This window comes from Astyanax mexicanus, chromosome 7, assembly GCF_023375975.1.
Source record: "Astyanax mexicanus isolate ESR-SI-001 chromosome 7, AstMex3_surface, whole genome shotgun sequence".
Classification (NCBI taxonomy): Eukaryota; Metazoa; Chordata; class Actinopteri; order Characiformes; family Acestrorhamphidae; genus Astyanax; species Astyanax mexicanus.
The window spans coordinates 32,662,581-32,688,178 of record NC_064414.1 but is presented as its reverse complement, the minus strand read 5'-3'; the positions used below and the strand labels follow the sequence as shown (position 1 = coordinate 32,688,178).

The following is a 25,598-nucleotide window of genomic DNA, read 5'->3' as shown; positions in this document are numbered from 1 at the left end:
TTTAACTTCAAAACTTTAAATTCATGTGTAATTAGATAAGCTGTAGTTCATTAATTTGGGACCTATGATATCTGCAATACCGAAAACATGGATAGAATTACAGAATTGAGGAATAAAAGGGGAATTGAGATATAAACACAGATATATACAAATAAAAAGAAAAACCCAAAAACTGTGATCTATATTTACTGCAATTCCAAAATGTTTCTGTTTTTCAGTGTGCGGGTATATATAGCTGGCTAGCTGGTGTGGGAATGTCCAAAAAACAAACAACAAAAAAAAAATACAGACTTAACTGCTAAATTCAGGGCACAATAGTATTAAGGTGGTTATAAATGACTGTATTGATGTCCAAAAACTGAATGTATATAACGAGGAACAGAATTTTGTTGTGGGCATCTGTGGGTGTTGTGGGCATCAAACTGAAGTGATACTTCCAATCCCCTTGTGGAGAAATTAATAAACTAAACTACAGTTGTAAAGTTGCATGGAGTTAAGGATTTATAGGCATTACTAAAAGGATTACTAAAAGGATTTTAATTTAATAATTAAAATATGTGCCCTTAATATTTTTGCAGCATTCATTTGTTTTTGCTATTGCTAAATGTAATTTCAGACGTTTTAATATATACAATGTTGCCATTTGCTTCAATATTTGTTTAATTCCCCTTATTTAAAAAAAAACTGTTAAAACATGAAAATGTGAAGTGTGACAAAAATGATAAAAATTTAAAATAGAAAAAAATAAAACAGGATTTGCAAAATAATAAAACTGATTTTATAGGGCCCTATGTGATGCACCTGTACCAGTGAATACATCTTCTATATTTACATTTGTATTGTATGAATTGTACCAACAAAGTTATCAGTAGGGGTGGGTACTGAGGTTCGTACTTTTTTAAAGGGACAAATGGAATTGCCAGTACTAGTGCGTAGGAATAAATCTTGTTCAGATTTATGTCAAATCAATTCCACATCGTAACACATTGCCAGGGAAATAGTAATCCAATCTCAAGTGTGTGGTTACTTTTTTGAAACTTGATGTAGAAAATGCTTCATATTTTTAATGCAAAAGACAAAGCTGGAAATGGAAACGCTTTTTCCAACCTAAGCAAACACCTGATCTAAATAAACATAATAAGCTGTACCGGATTTACGAGTCTGAATTTGATTTTGTACTTGATTTTCTAATGTTGCTTCTTTATTACTCCTCTTATTTATTTCCACTGGTCCTTAAATTGTATGATGTTCCAAATCAAACATATGGCACTAATATTACTCGGCCTTTAAAGACAGAAAAAGAAATATATACTTTTTTATTTATTTATTTTTACATATTTTTGATATTTTGTCATCTTTAGTATTTCATATATTGCGTTTTTAGGTTATGTTTATATTTTCTAATCTAATTAAAGAACAATTTACTACAGAAAGAGTAAAATACTGAATTAAGTACCACTCAGTCCTGCTACTAAATTCCAGCTACCAGTATCAATTCAAACAGTACCCATCCCTACTTATCAGAGAGAGTTTATATAAAGTGGGACCTCTTACTGAGATACAAAAAGAGCTCTGGCATAAACACACACTCCCATTAAAGAGTTTTGTCTTCCTGGATTTGATGGCTATTTTAACAAACACTTCACAACAGCTGAAGGGTTTAACCTCAACCACAAATTATTTTAAAAGCAGCACACAATTTAATCAGCACCTAAAAACTACCGTCATCCTATTATAGCAATCAATGACTTCAAAAATATCTTCTTTTTTTTCCTGATACTGATCATTTACAGAAAATGTTTTTTTTTTTTTTTGCATCATTCAACCTTACCATTTAAAAAACAGACATGGTTGTTAATAATCAAGTTGCATAAATCTTACCTCAGCTGCAATCAGACTCCTTGTAGTTAAAATGAGATGCTAGCTATTGAACACTCAGCTAAAAATAAGTTCTTCACTTTCCATGTGTAGAAGAAAACATTAAAACACAGACAGAAAGGCATTAAGCTGTTTTAACAGCAAGTCCTTTTGGCATAGATATAAGCATTAATGCCATCATCATTCTAGTGGAAACGACTGGACTGTGTAGGTACATGTTAATGATTAATTGTCGCCATCATAATGAAACCTTTTTTTTTTGTTTGTTTGTTTTTGTTTTTAATTTGCTGTATTTAATTTGAACCATTTCTATTGGTCCACTTAACAAAGTTCACATATATTTAAAAAAACTTAACCCTTTCAGACCTTGAGTATATTACAATGGACATCATGTTGTTTCTTCTTTTTTCTAATGTTTTGTTGCCCATAACACTGATTGAGACCTGTTGTCCGTCACAATAGCCAAGCCAATTAAAAAGTTTACCAGCCAATGAAACAGTAGCTTGTCAGGAGTAACCTCAGCTATGAAGGAAATGTAGGGGGCTTATTTTTATTTATTTTATCTAATTTAAAACACTTTTATTTTATCAAGTTAATTTGAAGCTTTAATCATGGTTTGTGAAGTTAAAAATGTCAATATCAGTGTTAAACACAGGCTTCAAATGCATTGGACATTAGAAATATTATCATATAAAATAATAAATATAATAACATTTACAATTGTACTGTACTAAATTTTATATTTAAATACTGATTCTTATTTTGTGTAGATTACAAAAAAAAAAAAAAAACATTCTTAACATTACCTGAAAATAATTCAGGTCTGAAAGGGTTAATTTAGGAGTTAGGAGGCTTAGATATGACGGCGACAATATTTATGATTTAAAACCCTCAGGCTGGCTGCCAACATCAGTGAAACAGAAAATACTCGTATTGCTAATGGTGAATCTGCATGGGTCATGTAAAAATTCAGACCTGTACATAACCAGTGGCTCTGTGTCTAGTCTCTGCAATGGTGATCTGTAGCATAGGTCAGTCTGTAGGAATGTCTTCTTCAAAAAGTAGATATGGGTCAGCTTACATATGTGTAGTTTATAGAGAAAACATTGTGGCCTGTGTGTAGGAACGTTGAAAAGTCCTCGCTATGCCTGCTGCACTTCTACATTATGGCCAAGATGAATTTTACATAAAGGCGGTCTAACTGACTCGTCATCACTGGCAGCATTCACAAATAAGCAGGACAATTACTTGACAAAACAAAGCCACTAAGATGACTGACAACCTCTTAAAGGTGCCTTTTTCCAGCTTGGTATGCCTGAGTGATCCACCGAAGCAGTGCTCAGAGGTTGGAGGAGCAGAGTGGGTTGACATATCACAGATAATCATCATCATCATCATCATCATCATCATCATTGTACGAAAGACTTTGAGGATGCAACAAAATACTCAAGTACTGTGACCCTGTCTTTACAGGCTGGTGCTGTTATACTATGACTGTTCATTGTCATTGTTATAACCACTGTAACACCAACTGACATCAATTTACGTTAGGTTCAAACATTAGTCACAGAGGGGAAGAGAGAGAGTGTGGATTCCCATCGTATGACTGTTGGTTTAACTGTTGACCTTGAATAGAAATATAAAGCACAAAATGGTCGAGGAACCTCCAAGATATCGAGAAGCTCAGTCAGAAACAAATCCGTGTCCAGTTCTAGATGTCCTTGCAGCTCCGTAAGTTCTTTGTGAGAGTGCATGTTCCTTTCATCTGAGCTTCATTCCCTATGATTCCAGCATCAGCAGGGTTTCATTGCTGATGTTGTTTCAAACTGAAAGAGAATCAGAGAAACGCTATTAAAGATACATACCAAAATGAAGCAGTTCTTAGGCAGCACTACAGGAAGACAGAACTTTCTGGAAGTCTAAAAGAGATTCTTGGAGTTTAAAGTGGCTCTTTCCAAATGGAACACAAATTCAGTCTGACACGATGGGGTGTTACTTGAAACTGATTTTACCGCATACTGACTCTAATGCTAAGGAAGGAGGCTTGTAGTCATCCAGGGTCTTGTCTGCTGAAGCGGAGATTTATTATATATAATGCAGCAAAAATGGTCTAAATACACTTTTTGCCCTTTTTTTCAGCAATGATAAAAATCACTTCTAGCAAGCCAAGTCAGAACGCTTGCGTATACCTTTCCAGCAGGGCAAAAGAAGTGAAGCTGTGTTGTACTTAACGTCTAGAGAACAAAATAAAAGAGGACTATGACCTTAGCCCAACTGAGATGATGCTGAGAAAACTATTCCAGGTGACACTACCTCATAAAGCCACTGAGATAAATACCAAGAGTGCGCAGATCTGTGATCAAAGCTAAATCTAAATGATAAAACATATTTTGTTTACAGAATAATTCCACACATGTTCCTGTATACAGGGCTCATACACATTTTAACCAATAAATTGCCAAGAATTTTTTTTTATTAATTTTCTATGCCTTCAAGACAACTTTTCCTGACCATACAATTTTAAAAACATCAGTGCAGACATGGACAATAAAACCAAAAATCTACTAAAACTATAATTTAAATAATCAAATAAAATGTTGACACACAAATCTTCAATAATAAAATGTGTGTCAGATCCTGAGAGCTCCACTGTGTAGGGTATAGGGTGCGCAGTGTTCTGAGCTGATGTAATTGTTTGCTCAAAATAGATTTTCTCCATCGATAAACTGAAACACAAAGATTTGTAGAGCAAATTTCCATGACTTTTCCAAAACTTTCTGGGTATTTATATTTTTACAATACTCATCCAGGCCTGGAAATTGCTATTTTTTAAATTCCATGACTTTTCCATTTGTTTTTCATGACTGTACAAGCCCTGTGGAGCATTAATGTCTTCAATATTACATTTTCCAATGTAAAATAGAGCTATAGAGCGTATGCACGGCTACAGTCTCTCATTAAATCTAGCAATGCATTCTGCTTTGTGTGCTGGCTCTGGTGTTTTTTTTTTTATATAATTCTTTAGGTAAACTACCATACAGTGATTAATCACACTTTTTTGGTAAGAGTTCAGTTTCACTAATAGCCACAACCAGATCTAATCACTGCCAGATCTGTAGAATTAAGAAAACACTTCAATAGATCCTGTCTGACAATAAGAAGCAGCTAAAGATCTAATTTATGAAGCACATTATGAAGCAATATAAAAACAGGTAAGAAAACAAAGTCAATGATCATCTGTCAGTCTGTAAAAGATTAGTCATTTCTAAGGCTTTGTGACTCCTGCAGATCACTTTCCAGCAATGACCAGCTGACCAAAATTACTCCAAAAGGGCATAAACAACGCATCCAGGAGGTCACAAAAGAAAACAGAACAATGTTTAAAGAACTGCAGGTCTCACATGCCTCAGTTAAGGTCAGTGTTAATGATTTAATAACAAGAAAGAGACTGGTCGGAAGTGGTATCAATGGGATACCATGAGTTTCAAGACAAAAACACTGTTGACCTAAAAGAACACAACGACCCGTTTTAGATTTGTCAATAAAAAGATATTGATGATCCCAAGGACTTTAAGTATAAATTATTTGAACCAATGTAATAAGAATGGAACTCTTTGGAAGATGCGTTTTCCTTTACATCTGGCATAAAAATAACACATAATTTCAGAAAAAGAACATTATATGTTATGCTTGCCTGATAATAAATTTGTTTGATAATTGAAAAAATACACGCTCACACGCCACACATGGTATTTCTCACGCTTGCCAATCCATCGGCTGTATATTATAATGTACTCTCATTGAGCCAATCAGAATATAGATCGCTCTGTTGTTAGGCAGACCTAGTCAAAGAAGGCGAAGTTTCAGCCAGAGAGTCAGGCGCGAAGAACTGTCCGATTCGAAAGTTCTGAAACTGGAACAACTGAAGAAGAACTGCGTGCACCCACCAACACCCCCCCACCCCCCCCTCCCAATATCACTCCCTCCAAACTTCAAAACTTGAGAGCCCTGTAAGATAACTAACCAGATAACCCTTTCAACACTGACCAGTTCAACTCTAATTTACAATGTATTAAATTATATTAAACTCAAAAAGCATATTTACATTTCACTTGTTTCCTGCAAGCGCTAAACACTGTAAAAAGCCTTTATAATAAAAGAGCAGGCTGATGAAAGAGCCTGAATTTTTATTTTTGCTGAGTTCTGCTCCCAGGGCCTTTAACATTAAAGCAAAAATCCACCTAGATGTTTTTATCCTGTAGGGAGGTCACTCTTACCTTGCCAAGAGAAAATAAAAAATAATAGTGGTAGAAAGGCAATAAATCAGGCTTTCTGTCCATCCAGTTCAGTCTAGTCCAGTCCAGTAATATTAGACTGCCTGAGTCTGAGACTCAATTCCATCTAAAGTAAAGTGCCCATATGTGAGAAGCATCATGCGCTGCTGTCTGGAAGCTGTATGAGTGTATGTAGATTGAGGCTTGGCTGACTCTGTTTACAGGGCAAGGAGAAGTGAATAAATATCCACACTGTCCACCCCTATCTGCCCTTCCCTGCCTGATCAGTAATAAAGGAGGACCTATATTCCATCAAGCAGACAGAAATGTCGATTTTAATAGACCTAGCACCTTGACCCTTCACTCTTCTCTCTTGGAGTTGTAAGTGCTGTTTTGTTTGTTTGCCTATTTTCTTTCTCCACCAGCATTAAGAAGCACTGATGTAGGAGCCTACCCTGTAAGCAGTATAAGTATAGCACTGGAGTCCTTATGTTTTGAAAATGCGCTGGAGTCATGAAGCAACATACAGGTCATTCATGTGGGAAAATAACTAGTGAGGACTGCGTAATGCTGCAAAACTCAAGTGATATGTGTGTAAAATCGTGTATTATTATTCTTATATTAATGTTTCAGTCCACATGGTTCTTTTACTTCAGATATCACATCTGTTTTTTTTTTAGCCTGTCCAAAAATGCATGTGTAAAGCATGTTCTTTAGAAAGAAGTTGAATACAAAAGAAACACCAATACCAATACCAATTCTCAAATACTGCTGCTTTAAAAAAACGTATAAAGTGTAGAAGCAGTTTTAGCGCAGTAGTGTTTCCTGACAGTTTAGGGCACTTATCATTTTGCAGGAATTATTATTGTTGATTAAAGCAAATCCAAAAAATATATAATCAACATGTGTGCAAAATTATACATGCATATATAGCTTTAGAAAAAAATAAGAGACCACCTAAAATGATGAGTTTTTTTTATTTTAGCAAATGAAAAACTTTTGGAATATAAACAAAAAGAAGATTGATGATTACAAGCCATCAAACCAAGCTGAACCGCTTGAATTGTTGCACCAGGAGTGGTGTAACGTTATCCAAAAGCAGTGTGTAAGACTGGTGGGAAGAACATGCCAAGATGCATGAAAACTAAGATTAAAAACCAGGGTTATTCCACCAAATATCGATTTCTGCTCTCTTAAAACTTTATAAATATGAACTTGCTTTATTTGCATTATTTAAAGTCTGAAAGCTCTGCATCTTTTTTGTTTTTTCAGCCATTTCTCATTTTCTGCAAATAAATGATCTGAATGACAATATTTTTATTTGGAATTTGGGAGAAAAGTTGTCTGTAGTTTATGGAATAAAACAACAATGTTCATTTTACTCAAATATATACCTATAAATACAAAATACAAAATCAGAGAAACTGATTCAGAAACTGAAGTGGTCTCTTAATTTTTTCCCAGAGCTGTATGTTTATGTGTATGAAAAAGATATTGCAAGAAGGGAGAAAAATAACATAGTAATTGTTGCTGAAGATATGCTAAGAGAGATAGCAATCACCTTGGAAACTGTGCATGCCCTGACATCCCAGGTAAAGAAAAGTGAGCTTCGCTGCTGAAATGAGTCAGAGGAGCCACCACACATGCGCACCAAAAAGGTCACTCTTCCTTTGTACCTGATTAAATACTCAGGAGTGACATTGTGTGAGAAAGAGCCTGACAGTGGGCCTTCCTCTTGGCATAAAGAAAAATGTGAGGGTATACATGCTTTGGCAATGTAATGTAGTGGCCTATCAAATATATAAAAAAGAAAAGGCATAAAAACAACCTGTTGTATCAAACTTTATCTTCATTCTGAACAAATTCATACAGTACTAGTAGTACATGGTTATGAGGTACCGCACTTTGTACCGCACACATTATTCTAGGAAGTTTATATTAAAAGCGCTTTACATTTTTCTTCAGTATGACTTTTACCTCAGGATTTTCAACTGAATTAATGTACATGAATATCAGATTTACTATAAATACTATAAATATTAATAATTGCCCACAGTAGTCCCATAAATCAGCTTCGGAAAATAAAGTAATAAAGAAACTGACGTAATGTTTTGCTGCAGTAATATTTTGTGCACTAAGAGTTTTCTGCTTAGATATGGAAGCACTTGCAGAACTCTTTTTGAATGCCATCATGGATCATGGCGATGCTTGAGTGGCATAGAGAGACGTCTATCAAGACAATTGAGTAATAACTAATTTACTAAGCTTTGAGATTTAGAAATTTAGTATAAAGGCTGTGATTGTTTTGTTTAGTTCTGAGGCCATGAAAATGTAAAGTACGAGTGATTTTTGCTACCATAATCTCCACGGTCCTTGTCAGACTTGTTCATCAGTCTTCTATGATGAAAAATTTCACAGGAGTTGCCCTGCCGAGAGTAGCTTCTTGTCGGCATTGCGGGACTGTAAGTTTCTCTTTGCTAGACTTTGGGAGGCTGCGAAAGAGAGGGAGAGACAGATTAAAGGGCCACTGCTGAAGGACGGGGAGAGAAATCGTTTTTTACAGCCAGTCTCTTTATGCCTGCTCGGCGCAAAGAACTAATCCCCAGTGACTGTCAGCCGAGCACTCGTCTCCCCGCCAAAGCTCCTTACATGAGTCGACGCTCATCCAGCCTGCTCAGCGCTGTACAGTGAGGGTAGCGGCAGCCTCAGCCCCTCGGCCCGCAGACCCCCAGAGACAGGAGGGTATTATCTCCCAAGCTACGCTCTTAGCCTGCGCCAGGCTGCACAAAAGACAGCTTATTCTTGAGTTATAAATATAAAACAAGACAAAAAAGTAAAACTCATTTACACCCGACCTCAAACAGTCTGCTTGAGTTGACTATTTAAATGAATATTATTATTCGCACAAGCAAAACAGCCAGGTGCATTCTTTTCTTTAACATATCACATGGGAACCCAAGAAGCAAAAACATTTTTCTTAAAATGCATGCATCTGTATGGAGAACATACAGTAGATAGTGTTGAATATGTGGGCTTCTTTTCTTTCTCTATAAACTGCAGCTCCTAAGAGGAAAAGTACAGAAAGGAAGATAGATGTTGATGTTCATTCTCTTTCTTGCCTGAAAAAGAGACCTCCTTCAGTAATCCCAGGGCAGCAAGGGGAAACAGCCAGCATGTGTCGCCACCTTAGTGTGAACTCTCATTCTGGACATTAAGACCTCTGCTCACAGAATGATCTGGGTCACTAAGCTTTCTTTCCCCTGTTGAATCAGAGGACAGAACAGATCAGGTCTCCAGCACCAGGAACAGAGTCATCCCACCTCGTGAGCTTCCGTCCGCCTCTGCCGGCCTTTCCCAGGGGCTGGTGCCGTGTAATGGGAGAATGGGAGTATGCAGTTCAGCAAGAGTGATTACACAGGTAGAGAGAGGCCAATGAGCTGGAACCCCCTATCTTGTTCCAGGCAGCCTGGGGGATCGATGGAGGAATCAGAAGATCTAAACACTGTTAGCAACGGCTCAGATTACAGTGCTCTCTCCTAATCAATCAGCAAGGCTGTTTAAGCAGCCAACCGTACTCTCTCTCTCTGTACCACCGGCCTCTCATTCCTCATGAGCATAGAATCTGGTTCGTTTGTTCTTGATTATATTTTTTCCATTGGGTCTCCCTTCAGGTTCCATCTTGTTTCTTCCACCCTATATATTCTCTTGCTCACTACTCAAGCTACTCAAGATCCATTCATACTACCGTATATTTCACACTATAATGTGCACTTAAAATTTAATCCAGCCTTTTAATTTCGGTGTGTGCCTTATGTATGAATTTTACCAGTCAGCTTGTAAGGAGCAGTAAAGCCACTTCACTGAAGTACAGAGTTATACAGGAGTTTCAGTTTAGTTCTCCAGCAGCGGGGCTAGAGTAGCATTTGCATTAGTTGATAACCGATATTCAGAAGTTAGTATTATCCAACTGTAGCTTGCTGCTTACTCTGGCTAGCACAGCTGAGGCAGCATTAACCCGCTAACTGCAGTATCTCTTGCTGTTCAGAAGCTCTTGCTGTTCAGAGGTGAGTATTATCGGCCTGTAGTCTGCTGTTAACCACGGCTAGCACTGCTGGAGCAGCATTAGCATTACTGGCTAACAGCGCTAGCTCTTTTGCTTTTCATAGGTGAGTATATCGGACTGTAGCCTGCGCATTTACTGTGTTATAACAAGCTATGTGGGACGAACCGCTAGCTTATATTGCCCTGGCTTACCAGGACACTCAGGGTTCCTCAGTGTAGAGCTGTCGGCGGCATTAGCCATTAGCAGTTGCCATTAATGCTAATGCTTCAGCCTTAGTGCTGGAAAAGTCCAGGAATCTAAGCTTAATGTAGATAAAAGGAAGTGCTTTAGTTACCCAAATAAAGTTTTCAGGAGAGAAATCTGTGTAGATTTACATCCAGCTCTGGTTTGACTTTAAAGGTCTTTTTTATTACAGTTTTGTTTACTTAGCTTAGCTTTACATAACTTAGTTAGCAACCCCACCACCCCACCCAGCGGCGAGACCTGGAGAATTAAAAGTTCCTTATAGTGTCTCTTAAAATGAGCCTTATAATCTGGTGCTTCTTATGTATAAAATAAGACCAGAAAATAGACGTTCATTGATAGTGCGCCTTATAATTTGCTGCGCCTTATAGTGCGAAGTACGGCGGTATCTTTAGGCTGGAGTAGATGAGTCTCTGGCATGCCACCTCATCCCCATTCAGTGCTGGTTACCTTGCTGTTCTCCTTCTTTACCATTTGCAGTAAAATGCCTCATTGTCAGCATTCCCGCGCTGAGATGTTCGGCTGGCCGCACTAAATCACTGCCTTATCCAGCACCCAGCCTCTGGGCGTGCAATAAAATCCCCTTAAGAGTGCTGATGGGTGCACGGACCCCAGGTGAAGGGGCTCTCGTCTGGCCACAGAGTGATGTAGCGGGCGCTGAGCTGGGCTGCCTTTAAGATAACAGGCATATAATCGCAGCAGACCAGACTGGTGTGCTTCTCGCCCGCAAGGGAGATAAGAGTCCACGCTCGGCCGGAAAAAGTGTGTGTATCCGTGTGTGTGTGTGTGCGTGTGTCTGGTGTGGGCAGAGGTAGGTATCAGGTACTTTCAGCTCCCACATGCATAGCTTTAATTCTTCTTCGCTTTCATATCCTAAACAGGAAACGTGAAATGTGCCTAACCATGCAACCACAAACGTCCTGATAAAGGGATGTAAAAGCAAGGGGGAGCAGAACTATTGTTTTGGGGCCAGTGCTGCTGTTTAGCTTGCGATGATAAATGGTTGGAGAAAGGAAGCTGAAATGTCGTGTGCCTGCAGGGTCAGGAACAAGCTGAAATGGTTCCATAACATGTGCTAGACGATGAGGCTGAGGGCATACACAGAGAGCCTTTTATTCATACACTGGAACACTTTAATCCACGTTCACTGTGTGTGTGTCTGTGTTGGTTGTAAAGAGGTCAGTGTGTGTGCTTTTGTGGTGGGGACTGGGCGCTAGGTGTGTTAGGCGGAGCTGCTCCAACATTGTGAGCTTCAGGGCATAGGCAGGGTGACTCAGCTCTCACACACACACGCACACAAACACACACACACACAAAGCCAAAGAAAAAGAAAAAGCTTTCCAAAAAAGTGACACTAAAGGAAATGATGCTCTGAGCCCTGGTGGCAGAACAACCCTGGAGGGATACACCAGGAGGGTCATGTTGAGAAGGAGGTCAGTACGCTGTGCAACACGACCACCTCCAGTGCTCCCTTGTGAGCGTCCCGGTGGAGGGCAGTGATGGCCAGCAGCGGGTAAGCACAGCTAACTAAATCTGGCAGCGCAACTAGGTCTGACCCCAATCCTCTAGCTCTTTGGTTTCCACAGAGAGAGCATACTCCCACCATGGTGGAACAAAGGTCAGTAAGCATGATGAGCTGAAAGCCAGGATGGATAGGAAAAGATGGCGGTTATAAATAATCCCTGCCCTGTCTCTGCAGGTTACCTACTGTCCATGATCAGAGTTAACAACCTGCCCGTCTGGCTGCAGGGGAAAGGGAGAGCCAGCGAGGAAGGAGAGATGCAGAGCGACCCTCCTCTCTGCTAATTTAACGCTGCGTAGATCCGCAGATCCACATATAGACCTCCATGCAGGACCTGACAGCACACTGGGCCAGGTAAAGGAGAACAGTGCTTATTATAGAACTGACTGGCCTTGTCAATGTTCTCATGATCATGAAACATGACCAGTAACGGGATGTTCCTTTTTGTGAGACACTGTGTCAGAATAGTAAGCATCTGGCATAGATTCAGACTGAACTAACTGCTTGCTTTATTTCACAACCAGCCTTTTTTTAAAAGATGGGAACTCAATGACTTAACAACTTGGGGTTGAGTCACAGTTAAGTTGCATACAAATAGACTTTAGACTTGACATTAGACTTAAATCACCACTGAAACTCCTGACTCGTTTTCATAAAAAAATAATAGGGATGTCAACATTTACATGTACAGTTAATCTGGAAACTTGAATGTGTTAGTTAAAAAAAAACAACTAATTAATCAGGTTTTAAAAAAGCCTGGTGAAGCATTAGCAGTTTTATTTAGCATTGTAATGCAGCAAAGCTTACTGTTTAGTTCAAAGGGTAGATTACCTTTTATTTATGCTGAAGTTTATGTTCTCTGTCTCTCTCTCTCACACACTCACATTATCATGCATACACAAGCACACACACACACAGCAGGTGGTATGTTTTCTCTTTTAAAGCTGTTGAGTGTGGAATATGGAGCTACAATACAGTTTCTTTTCTCCATTAAAACTCTCTGTTAAACTCAGTAACTCAGCACATTACAATATTGTAGTTTAAAAAGCATCAAAACTAGCTTGAGATATTATAATACAGTAAAATGGGATTTAGTCCTCCAGGTGTAAATCACACTACAGAATTATTACACAACACAACAGGAGCTGTCCCCTTCCCAAAAATACAGTTAAATACCAGCATTTTAAAAAATGTCCATAATTTAGTCATAAAATATTGTTGTAATTAATACAATTATTTTTTAGTTATTGGCAACAATAATACAACTATAAGTGTCTCTAACACTGATACTTTTATTCACATTTAAATAAGAAAAACTGTTCTTTTGTAATTAATCTGGTTATTTTTTTCATTGATTGACACCATAAAAAATAATACATGAACAATAAGCATTTTTCAGCTATCCATTTGGCTACAACGAGTTTTAACAAGGGTGACACATTAATTACACTAGATCAACTGCATCAATCACAAAAAGGTTTGATATTTTTAAGCTAGCCACTTAGCCGCCATTCCAGCTATGTAAAATTGTATTAAATTTAATTAAATTTAAATACATTTAATTTCCATCTCCACACAAGCTTAAGCTAAGCTTACCCTGGCCTAACATACTGTACACCATATGTCCAAATGTTTGTGGATGCCCCTTTTAATAAATACATTTACCTTGTGCTATAATTTTGCATCTATTGCTCACCCAGATGTGCAACTGCAAACACACAGCTTGTCAGTTTGTAAAATAGGACTTTCTGTAGAAGATATCCAAGAATTTATTGGCATCATGCCTAATGCCATGCAGCGTGGGCTAGAGGCTTATGAATCCAGCATTGAGCTGTGGAAAAGCAGAATTATGCTCTGTGGAATAATAGGGCTCCATCCAGTATTTCTGGGATGAACTGGGGAGTTGGGGATGAGTTGAGAGGTGAAATCATGAAATCATCTTAACCTCATTAGTGATCTTGTCACAGAATGCAATCAAATACACAGTCATGATCTGGTCCTGTTTTGTGTGGCTCTGGAATGTCCTTATGTTTTACCTGCCTTCATGTTTGTTTATGTACATTTCCCTGTGTTCATCCTGTGTCTCCGCCCTTGTCTTCAGTGTGCTCACCCGTTCATTTGTAGCTCCGCCCCCTTGTTACCCGGTCCCAGGTGTTTCCTGTCCCCTTCTGTGTGTATATATATTCCCCTTTGTTTCTGCGTTCCTTGTCCGTGGTTGTACGTTCTAACATCAGGTTTTGTGTTCCCGTGTTATCTATGCTATCCATGTTTCTTTTTTTTCTGTTTTTGTTTTTTTGTTTGCTTATTTCTGTTTTCAATAAATACTCGCAATTGCGTCCGTTCTCCGTGTCCTCTCCCTGCACATCCTGACACAATCTCATGCACATATCTCATGCACATATACACCTCAAACTAAAAGACTTGTCACTTGAACTTGACTAACTTTTTAATTGGATTTTACTTGGAATGCAGGACAACACAGTTTCCTTACAGAATGGTTTCCACCTTCATGAACACATTTACAGGTCTGAGATGAGCAATAGTTGTATAAGTGCTGCTCATGCAGAAAGGAAGCTGGAAAAATAGCTAAGTGTGCTGAACCAGAAGCACACCGTCTGCCTAGGCAGCAAAAATACATTAGAGTGACCACCTGGACACTTCTCCTTAACATATATTTTAACACACACACACACACAGAAAACACAAACAAACGAAATAATAAATAAAAAAACAAAGCATCTCAGTGTTATTGTTGAGTTATTATTGGATAGTAATTAGGGACTGTCTGACACATGGGCTCTGTATCTGACAGCTCTCTCTTTTTTTCACACTCAAGAAAACTTTCTTACATTTTCTATCTATTTTTCAGTTGGATAATTATAGCTGAAGCATATTGGGCTGTCACTGTTGTTCATCACAGTAAAGTTGATTGTGTAACACTGGACTAGATTGCGGAAAAAAAATATGCTGGAGCAAAAAGGTAAAGGAAAAACATCTGTGAACTCAACACATCCATCTGCAAAGAGCTGCCTCTGCAGGATAGGGGACCCACTGTCTTTTTCAAGCTGTTTAAACTGCCTAATGTAGTTCAACTCCACGCTTTACAAACATTAAATCAGGTGAAGATAATATCAGAGAGAGAACTTCCTCAGTCATTTAAAGCTTCCAGAAGTTGTATGGTAAAAGCAAAGTTGAAGAAGTTAAGTAAAAGTACAGACAACTTTTTAAACACCACTTGAAAGCTTCCCTCCACGGCCACGGTCACAGCTGGATAAGAATTCATGATTAATTTATGACTTATTTTAGACTGCTATCATTAAACTTCCCAGTCTTCAAAAATCAATTTCCCCCACATTAGCAGCAGTTCCTTTAGGCTGCATATTCCTCTTGTTTTATTTAATGGCATGAGGAAAAGACTGTTGCGACTCAGTATATTAACCACTGATGATCGAGCACAGCAAGAGCAGAAAAGTAACACTGTATTTGGAGAGCTCACAGTTTGATATTCTGTACATTTTATCTGGCTTTTAATTTATATTCAACTAAATATCTATCAGATTCACATAAATGTCTTTACCCATAACCATGAACCTGAACCTACTCTTTACCTTAATTTTAAAACTAATCTTTATCCTGTTCTTTATGTTATCTTTAGCCATAACACTGCTGAAAAATTTGACAAGATAGTGTGTTCATTATATTAAACAACTGTAGATAATCTGTAATATAGATTATAGAATATAGAGCTGGGCAGTATGGCAATATTTTATCGTATCATGCTAAATTCTCCTGTTGTAATGACAATATGCTTTTTAAGGCTTATTAAGGATATCATCAGTGCCTAAAATAAACTGACACCACTGTACATTTCTATACAGGTAGTGTAGTGTCCTGTTTAATTGGATGATATGCAGCACAAATCAAATGAAATTTCACTGTACTATGCATGAAAGAGTATTTAAATAGCAGCTGTGATACAGTGAATTACAAATGTTTTTTTATTTTATTTTACAATTTTGTTTTTTTTGATGATAAAATAATTTGGTCCTGCTCTTGGTCTTGACTCAGATTCAGCTCTAGCTGTCTTGACAACAACACCCCGGGCACCATCAGTGCATGATGACTTACATCACAACAGGCGATGGTCTGATATCAGAATTATATTGTATATATGTTGCAGTGGTTTGGACATTAACGGCTGTGTATTAAGTTATTTTGAGGGCACAGCAAATTTACAATGGTCTGGAGCACACAGTGTACATTTTCACAATAAAGGTCTAAAACACTGATTCATTTATATACTTAGGCTTGCACCCTGTGCACTTTACACACTGGAATTCCCTCTCGATGCCTTGAATCATTAAATGATATATATTCAATAGGTTTTTGCATGATGCGTGATGGTGTAACACTTCATTTGACTATATAAACCTTATAGCAGTTAAACATTAGAAATCTTTATATTTTACAATGAATAAAATAATGTAGTGATTGTTACAAAATTATTTTTTTTTTTAGCTTAGGTTTGGTATATTAGAACCAGAATCACTGTGGAACTTATCAGATCACAACATGGTGCAGTGCCTTCTTATGATGACATCTGCTCTCCTGACAGAGAATCCTCCTCCAGTAAGACCATGTTGCTCAGCAACAACCCAAAACCAGTAATACACTGATATGTGTTTACTACACAATCCCTCTGCTTTTTACATGACTGAATTTTTACTGATTAGTAGATATTGTTTTGCCATCTTACTACTATTAGTGTATTTAAAACTTCAACTTTACTGTGGCTACCTTGTATAAAGTGTAAAATTAATTTCATAATAATTCAAAGACATTTGAAGTTTGTTTTGTGTAGTAAGTACGTTATCACAGCCTTCTTCATCATGTTAATTATCGTCAAATTATTGTATTTATTGTCGAAATCCATTGACTCTGAACTGCCAGCTAGTGGATGATTGCTTGACATCCATACCAAAGTAAAAAGACTGACTGGTCACATTGTAACCAGAAATGGACGTACTCTTTTGTGTATGTAAATGGTGTATGAATAAGCCTTTGAGATCACTGCTATCGTAAAAGGATTGAAGTATCAATTGTTATGTAACCTGAAGGTAATGTTTCAATGGATATTTCTGTTTTTGTATTTTTCTTTTATCACACTGAATTTAGTTGACTAGTTCTAATGCAACAAACAAACAAACAAACAAACAAACAAACAAACAAACAAACAGTAATTTATTCATATTGTTAGTTGTGAGCTGAATAAAGTGTGTCAGAGCAGGGAAAACTGCTAAATAATAAAGCTAACACAGAGGCTACATAAAGCATTGTTCATTCTGTTTAGAATCTGCTTGATCATTCAGAGTTAAATCTGTTTTGGAACATTATTTTTTATAGTTTCCTGTTGTGTGCAAAATAATGTATCCACCTTTTATTTCCAGACTGAGTATTTTCTTCCATTTCTGCAAAGGGACTGAAGCTTTTACCCACTAATACAGTTTTGTAAGCTGATTAAAAAAATAACTTAGAATAATGTACAACTCCATGTCAGAGTCCCATTTTCACTTAATAATAATGCACAAGCTTAATAGCATATAATTAGTAATATATAAAATACAAGGGCAGGATTAAAGCTGAAGCAGCAGGTAAAGCCTGTTCAAATTAGAACAGTCAGAACACTTTTAAACATGAAAAAACAACATCGGATTTCCCTCCTCCTGGTAATAATATACCACACAGCACAAATACCTCCTCTTCCAGATCATTGAAATAAAGTAACATGCACAAATATGGGTATCCCTGGTCATGAAGAGTGTGGACAGGCATAGTTAAAAAGGACACACTTCTTTTTGTACTTGAGGCAAAAGTTTGGGCATCCAGTATATTTAGCACTAAGTACAAGGGCTGTAACTAATCATTATTTTGTTGTCAAGTAATCGGTTGAATTTCAGTCAACGATTATTTCTGAAATTCCCTCCAGTACTTTACAATTAAATCAACAGTTGAACATGGAATTAAAAAGCCAGTTAAATGCCTAAAATATGTTTAAATGTGCAAAGTACTGTTATGTAGTAAGTAAATATCTAATCTTTTGTGTTTGTGCACGTTTAGAGACAGAGATGGGTAGAGTGTGAACTCTGGGCATTTTTTGCCGTGCAGAGCTGTTTTAAAATAATGATTAAACATAAAAAATTGTAGTTGACAAAATGTCATGATCCATATACAGCTCTAATAAGAGCCCACCTAAAAATTATATGTTTCTGTAATTTTACCAAATTGAAAACCTCTAGAATATAATCAAGAGGAAGATGGATGATCATAAGCCATCAAACTGCTTGAATTTTTGCACCAGGAGTGGCATAAAGTTATCTAAAAGCAGTGTGTAAGACTGGTGGAGGAGAACATGACAACATGACAAAAACTGTGTTAAAAATGAAGGTTATTCCACCATGAATATAAACTTGTTTTCTTTGCATTATTTGATGTCTGAAAGCTCTGCATCTTTTTTGTTATTTCAGCCATTTCTCCTTTTCTGCAAATAAATGCTCTAAATGACAATATTTTTATTTGGAATTTGGGAGAAAGATTGTCTATAGTTTATAGAATAAAACAACAAAAATTGTGTGGTCACTTATGCTTTTTTTTCCAGAACTGTATATTAAGTTATTGTTGCAGCTCTAGGTAATACCCATTTGGCAACTATAACAGGTTGTTATTATTTTGCCTACTTCCATTTTTCACTCCTAAATTGTACCAAATTAAAACACCATGAAATAACATTAGAGAGAACAAAGCTTTTTTTTGCATTAGCTAGATTGTGGGCTAGAAAGCTGTTTCTAAAATTGCTTCTGCCAAGCAAACCTGTTGTGATTGTTTATCACAAACCTTTGCAAACAGAACAAAACAGTACTGACCTATTTTTATGAAACAGCTATATTAAGTTGTGTTATTCTCCTGTCAAGCAGGAATAGAGTAACATACTCATCCCTTTTCATGCATTGAAACATTTAGAGGTTTCTCTACAAACACTCTACTCTCATCAAGGAGTCTTCACCTCTGCCCCCCCCCCCCCCTTTTATTGTCTTGTGCATAGGCAAAAAAAAAAAACCCTTGAGGATAAGCTGGAACCATGTTGTGTTTTACCATAAGAAACATTCTGACAAGGGGTGCCCAAACCTTTGCCTGCCACACATATTGTCCTGCAGAGCTTTTTGTCAAAGGTATACAGTATAGAGTGGGTAAAACTACAGACAAGCTAAATGCTTTAGATGAAGTATAATTATGATCAGAGCAGGTTGATATGGGCTCTAGCAGATGGCTGCTTGTATCCGGGCAAAGATCTAAGGACTCCTACTCCTACTGAACGCGTTCACGCTGCGCTCTGACTTTACTGCGGAGGTGTTAAAAAAAGCCCTCCAGGAACCAGTAACTGTGCATTCTTTATGTTTTGATGCAAAACAGGCCCATGAACTAAACTATGTCCTGATTGTAATGCGTATAGACCTGTTAAAATGACAAGATAGTTAACCGTGCCCTTTTACCAATACACCTCTACGCCGTTAGTGATTTTTCATTAGAGAGGATGTAGCTGTAATTACTGTGAATGAGCGGAGGGAGCTAAGAGACAGTGGTGATTTGGCTTTCAGCTTGTGTCCTCCTCTCACTCCCACACCTCTGGCACTGTTGGCATGTTAATCAATTGGTTGATTTTGAAGAATAATTAGGGGGCACTGTTAGCGATTTAGTGGCATTCTTCTCACGTAATGCTTAGAAATGGGCCAGCTGTGTAACATAAAGGCACCCTGGCTTAAAAAGGAGAGACAGAAAAAAACCCAGTGAGGCTTGCATTAAGTCTTTGACTGCCTGACTTAGGAAGCGGAGTCTATCTCTGTCAACTGAGCATGCTGTCTGAATTCACACAGCAGGGGTGAATCCTATCTCTCTTTCTCTCTGTCTCTTTCCTTTCTCTGCCTCTCTTTTCCCCTCAATGTTGAGCTCACTATTGTAGATGCATCTCTTTTCCCCTTGGCAAAATACCAATTACTATGGAATCTTTAGTAAGGGAGAAGAATTTGATGGAAAACAGAAGCTCACACAGTCAAAATAGTGTGTCATGAGAAGACTGTGGCAGAGGAAAATAAGCAGCACTTTAATTGTCTCCATGTACTCACAGGTGGCTGAGTTTACCCATCACACATCCTCCTCTACACAACACAAAACAGAACACAGACCAGGAAATGCATCTCCTTGTAGGTTAGAGAAAGTACAAGAATGTAGACAGAGTTTAATCAATGGAGGTCCTTCAATTTGCTACAAATAGTGCTGTCTTTAATGAGATTTTTGTTATTTTGCCCCGGGATAAAAGAGAAGTCGTTAATTCTGGCTTTTTAATTTAACAGAGTTGAGGTGTGTGATCTGAGAAGGCTCTATCATTACAGTATAATCACCCACATAGATTGCCCCGGTAGACAGAGGGGACTACTTCAACTTGGTCATAGTAAGTTTCAAAGTAAAGGTTATTTTAAGTTCACAAGATGTTTTTTACACACACAATGAAAAGAGAGAAGAACAAATAAAGACAGTACATTTATAGAGTACATGAAGTTCAGTAAAAATAAAAAGGTAATGAAGTAATGAATATTCAGTTACACAAACAGGAAGAGAAGGGAGAAACGAGTAAAGTAAACTCACTTGTTTTGGTGCTTGGAGCCCTGGAGGTGTGCATGGTACTGCTCAATGGAGTTCAGCACCACGTTACACATGCTGCATGAGTAACTACTGCGCAGACCTAGAATACAAATAAACAGAACAATACACCTTCAGTGGCGAGGATAAAAACAGCACGTTGCTGACAACACAATATAACAACAGTTTTATTTTGTACACAAATATTACCTTTCAAAATGAACATGCAAAAAGTGAATGAGGCTTAGAAATCTATTTTTACAGCCTATTTTTGTAGCCCATTTTATGCATTTTTCTTGAACAGCCTACAGGCCCAATTTAGAATAGGAAAAGAAATCTATATTTAAGGCCTGTTTTTGTGTCCCATTTCATGAAATAACCATTTGCTTGAATAGAGCATTGTTAGTGCAGGATTGCGAACACCAGTGCAGTCATTATCAAGACCTTTTCTAATCAATTCCTATTAAATATCTCTTTTCAATCTATTGAAATTTCAAGTGTGCATTAGCATTTGAAGATTACTTTTGTCCCAGTGACCTTTTTATTTGAAAGAAAATGGATTGGCTGGTTTGATTAGAAGGAAAATGGATTGGCTCTTTTGATTTGGGAGAAAATGGATTGGCTGGTTTAGCAGAATAGAAAAGCCACACGCGCAGCCTTGCAATGGGAGAAAAACAGATGTGTGCTAATTAAGGGGTTTGCAGGTGGTACAGAACAGCAGTGGCCCAAAAATAGATGGATGGAGAAGAAGAATGAGAGGGAGAAAGAGAGAGTGTGAGAGAGAGCAAGGAAAAGAGAAAGAGAGAGAAAGAGAAAGCGCTAAGGAGGGCTATGTCACATATGGAGAAAGCACGTGGTCTGTGTAGTGGCTTGATTTCTATAAGACATCTGCAGAGTTATTTCTGACAACTGTGTAATTTATTGCTGTTGAAGATGTTCTACAACTCTTAAGTGATAGTTTGCTGGGAATCAAAATCACATTATTTTCCTCTTAACTTAAAATGTAACTGATTAGCTAAGGCATGTTTGGTGTCTGAAGTTTCTTTAATTTTGCTCCATTGCTGGATGCGAAAGTATGCCATGCGCTAACGAGAAAAACACACAAGCAAACCTAGTTGGTATTAGCGTATTTTGCGCTACCCTTATAATTCAGTTCACCTTATGTATGAATTCTACCGGTCAGTAGTCACTTAGTTTCAGTGAAACTAAGGCTGCACACAGTGAGCACTAGGTCTTTCTCCATTCAGAGTTGAGTATGTCAGACTGTAGTCTTCACGTTTCCCGTGTTATAACAAGCTACATGGGACGAACTGCTAACTGATAGCACCCTGGGTTACCAGAACACTCAGGGTTCCTCAGTCTACTACTATCGGGCAGTATCTACTAGCACTAACTGTGGCTGGCTAGCGCTGCTAACTGCGGCTAGCGCTCTCCCTTGGACAAAACAGTGGAATTCTAAGCTTCCTGTAAAGAAACGGAAGCATGTTACTCACCCTGAAGCAGAATCCTTTTGGCATGTCAACGTATGTTCAGTGCATAAAGAGTACCATTTATATACCTAATAAGCAAATTTTACATAAGCATTTTTAAACAAATATATAATCATAATATTACAATTACTGTGAAGTTTTGCATGTTTATACACAATGTGGGGTATCAGAATACCATGCAAAACACATGGCAAAACTATTCTAATGAATCTCCAAACATGTCTGTATGTCACTTCATAATTAATGTAGACATATCTCTGACATGACAAGCACAGCAAATATCTCACGGTGTAAAGGGCTTATTAACTATAAGTTTGCCTGTAGTACTTGCTGTCAGGACACAGTGACGTGCACTCCCTCTCTGTCACAGCCTTTGTTCTCCCGAGTCTGATGAGTTTCTATTAATTAAGGTTTAGCCTTTCACACTAGAAACCGGAGCCCTGAAATGGGGATTAGAGTCAATGCTATTACTGATAAGACTGAAGAGTCCCAGATTTAGCCTTTCAAATCTAGCAGACGAGACTGAGGCACGGACTTCGGACCTCTCCATTAATAGCGCTGATGTTTATGTCTGTTAATAAGCTCTCTTTGATGAATGTTTGCTACTTGGTGGACCCCTGATGACCCCACAGCGTGGTGCTAATAAACCAGTCTAACATGACACCATGGTAGCTTATAATCCTTGTTAATTAAACTGCCTGAAATGCCATCAAGTGAGAGTGAGAGAGGGAGAGAGAGAGAGAGAGAGAGAGAGAGAAAGGACCTACACAGGCTGATGAATGTTTGCAGGGAGCAGATGAAAGTTTGCTGCTGAGTGCTGGCTGTAGGCAACGAGTTCACTCTTATTTTCAGACAGCAGGCAATCAATCTAATTCTTTTCCCTTCGGTAATTGCTACCAAGCTGAACAAGTATTCCAAGAATTCCCCGACATTTCTAACCTGTTCTGGCTGAATGGACAGGGACAGATAGTATAAAGGAAAAAGTGATTGCTTGGTTGAGTTATTTGGACTATTCTGGATGCATTCATTTTAGATTAGCAGAAAATTGAAAGGACGCTCTAAATTGCTTCGGAGGTACTCAGGTAGGACCTTATTTGCTGTGGTGAAAGACTCATTCTTCAACGCAAATGTTTCTTCCAAGCTGAGGATGTGGCAATGCGGCAAAGCAAGTCAAGACCATAAAAGTCCTCACCAGGAGCTGCTGTACAACACATGGCTACAGCTTAATGTTTTGACAGCATCTTATCTGATTTGTCTGTAACATAATCTGACATGCCAAAAGTCATGGGATAGCAGTATGTAAATTGATCATGAAGTGTTACCTCAGAGGACGGCTTAAGAACTCTGATACTTGTATTAGTTGTAAGATGTTACCTTGTCATTGCAATGTTTTTTTTTTTTTCAACGCTATATATTACTATATTAAAAACAATGCAGGGCCTGTGACGTCACCAGCCCTGCCCCCACCCGCGCTCTGTCTTGCGTCAGAGATCCGGATCAACAAAGAACTGAGTAGCACTTTAGAGTCAGCCGATCACTCAAAATTCAATTCAATTCAATTCAATTTTATTTCTTTAGCGCTTTTTACAACAAACGTTGTAAAAAACAGGTCCACGCCTCTTATGAGCAGCACCATAGAGATGCCAATTTTTATGGTGACACAGCGGCAAGGAAAAACTCCCTTCAAGAGGAAGAAACCTTGGAAGGTACCAAGACTCAGTCAGAGAAACCCATCCTACTCGGGTTGACCCGCCCAGTACAAACAAATAAACAACAAACAAATAACAGAAAAAAACAACAGTACAGAGAATAAATGTGAGCTATAGCTAATATAACAGGTACTCATTTATGAATATAAAAATGTGATGGGCTTAAACTATAGAGCTATGGCTAATATAGAAACTGATTCTGAGTGTGTTAATGTTGATCAGTGCAGGGTTGCAGAGCCGGAGTACAACACATCAGGAACAGGGCATCTCCATTCATGTAAAAGGAAAACCCAAGGAAAACAGCAAAACAACAAAAATCTGGGCTTTAAATAGCCTTTTAAAAGGTAAATAGGACAGTTGTTTCACAGATTAAAAGTGTAATTTTGTCTGTAACTGGAAATATTTGTGCAAAACTCCCCCTTGTGCTTCTCAGGCAGCAGCAGAAACCGAGACAGAGACAGCGCTGCTCACTCAGAACGCTGTGTATCTACTTCTTGTGTCAAGAATCAAAACATTGCAACATGACGTGTTTAATTTATTTGCCTTAGGTGACATCGCTTGTCCTGCGATGTGGCTACTGCGCAAGCAAACACTGCAATGATGATGCTTAAACGATATATCGTGCAGTCCTAGCAAACATTTAACATTCCTTTGTCCCTAGTGTGGAAATACATAATCAGAAATTACCACCTACTGGGGACAGTGCTCAGGGTGGTAATGATTGTGACCGGTGATGTCTGGCTAGAATTGTCCATGTGACAAAAGACTCATTCACGTTCACATTCAGGTCAGTGCAGCATTCAATTGCAAAGGACATGTAAAAAGTCATGAGACATGATTCTAGTTCCTGTCCCATCACATGTGGAATGCTGATGTGAAGACTTTGAATATTTGATGGGCAAAACATCCTCATATATATCCTCACACACAAGGATATGAGCACCATTAAATCTTTACACCATTAAATTATCTTTACAAAAGAACATTCTTTTACTTGATCTAAATACTTCTACTAAAGCATTATGATGATGAACTGTATGTATGTGGGCTGTCTTTTGCAATGCGTTTATGTGCAGTGGACCCAGATGACTCCAATTTGTCATGCATTGCAATGCAGTGGTGATGTATAGTGTGGAAACGGGTTGCTTGCTCATTCTGTTTAACTACTGTTTACTGTAATAAGTCATCCAGGTCTTGGGTGATGCAGAAGGCGCAAGACTGGAGGATGGCAAGCCAGCTCATAGAGTCACAGGCAGATAGGGCAGTTTTGAAGAGGATTTATTGTTTGCTTTGTTATAAAACAGGCAACCCAAGTCTAAGTATATCTAGGCATATCAAAGGTCAATGAGTGTATATGAATAACAGTTATGAAAATAATCTTAGACTGAAACACCTCCTGAGGTGAGCAGTACTGACTATAGACAGTCTGTGTAGATGCACTTTTTATTAGCTTTGTTCGTTTTATTTATTTATTCATATTTTTTTTTTCCTTTTTTGTTTTCTAAGATAAGGTTTTATGTAATGTGAGTCTTCGGTGCATAGTCAATGTCCATGGCATTTTATAGGTTGCAAAAAAGAAAGTCAAATTCTCTTTCAATTTAAACACAGCAAATCACTGCACATTGTAACCCATTCTCTGTAGAACAAGCATTTTTGCTTAAGGCTTTCCTTTTTTCCCACTTTTGTTTTATCAGGGGAAAATTAATACCTGCCAGAAAGAGACAGGGC

General features: G+C 38.0%; 1 protein-coding gene across 1 annotated transcript in view; it reads right to left on the bottom strand.

Annotated features, from left to right (window-relative positions):
* Window positions 1-530: 530 nt before the first annotated feature.
* zgc:171482 (zinc finger protein) overlaps window positions 531-25,598 on the bottom strand; it is an 88,571-nt gene continuing 63,503 nt past the window's right edge. Inside the window, exons 6-7 of the mRNA XM_007240385.4 lie at window positions 20,678-20,774; window positions 531-3,704 (exon numbers count right to left, since the gene is read on the bottom strand). Of these exons, the coding sequence (XP_007240447.1) occupies window positions 3,683-3,704; window positions 20,678-20,774 (119 nt within the window). The 3' untranslated portion in view covers window positions 531-3,682. The remainder of the gene's footprint in view (window positions 3,705-20,677; window positions 20,775-25,598) is intronic.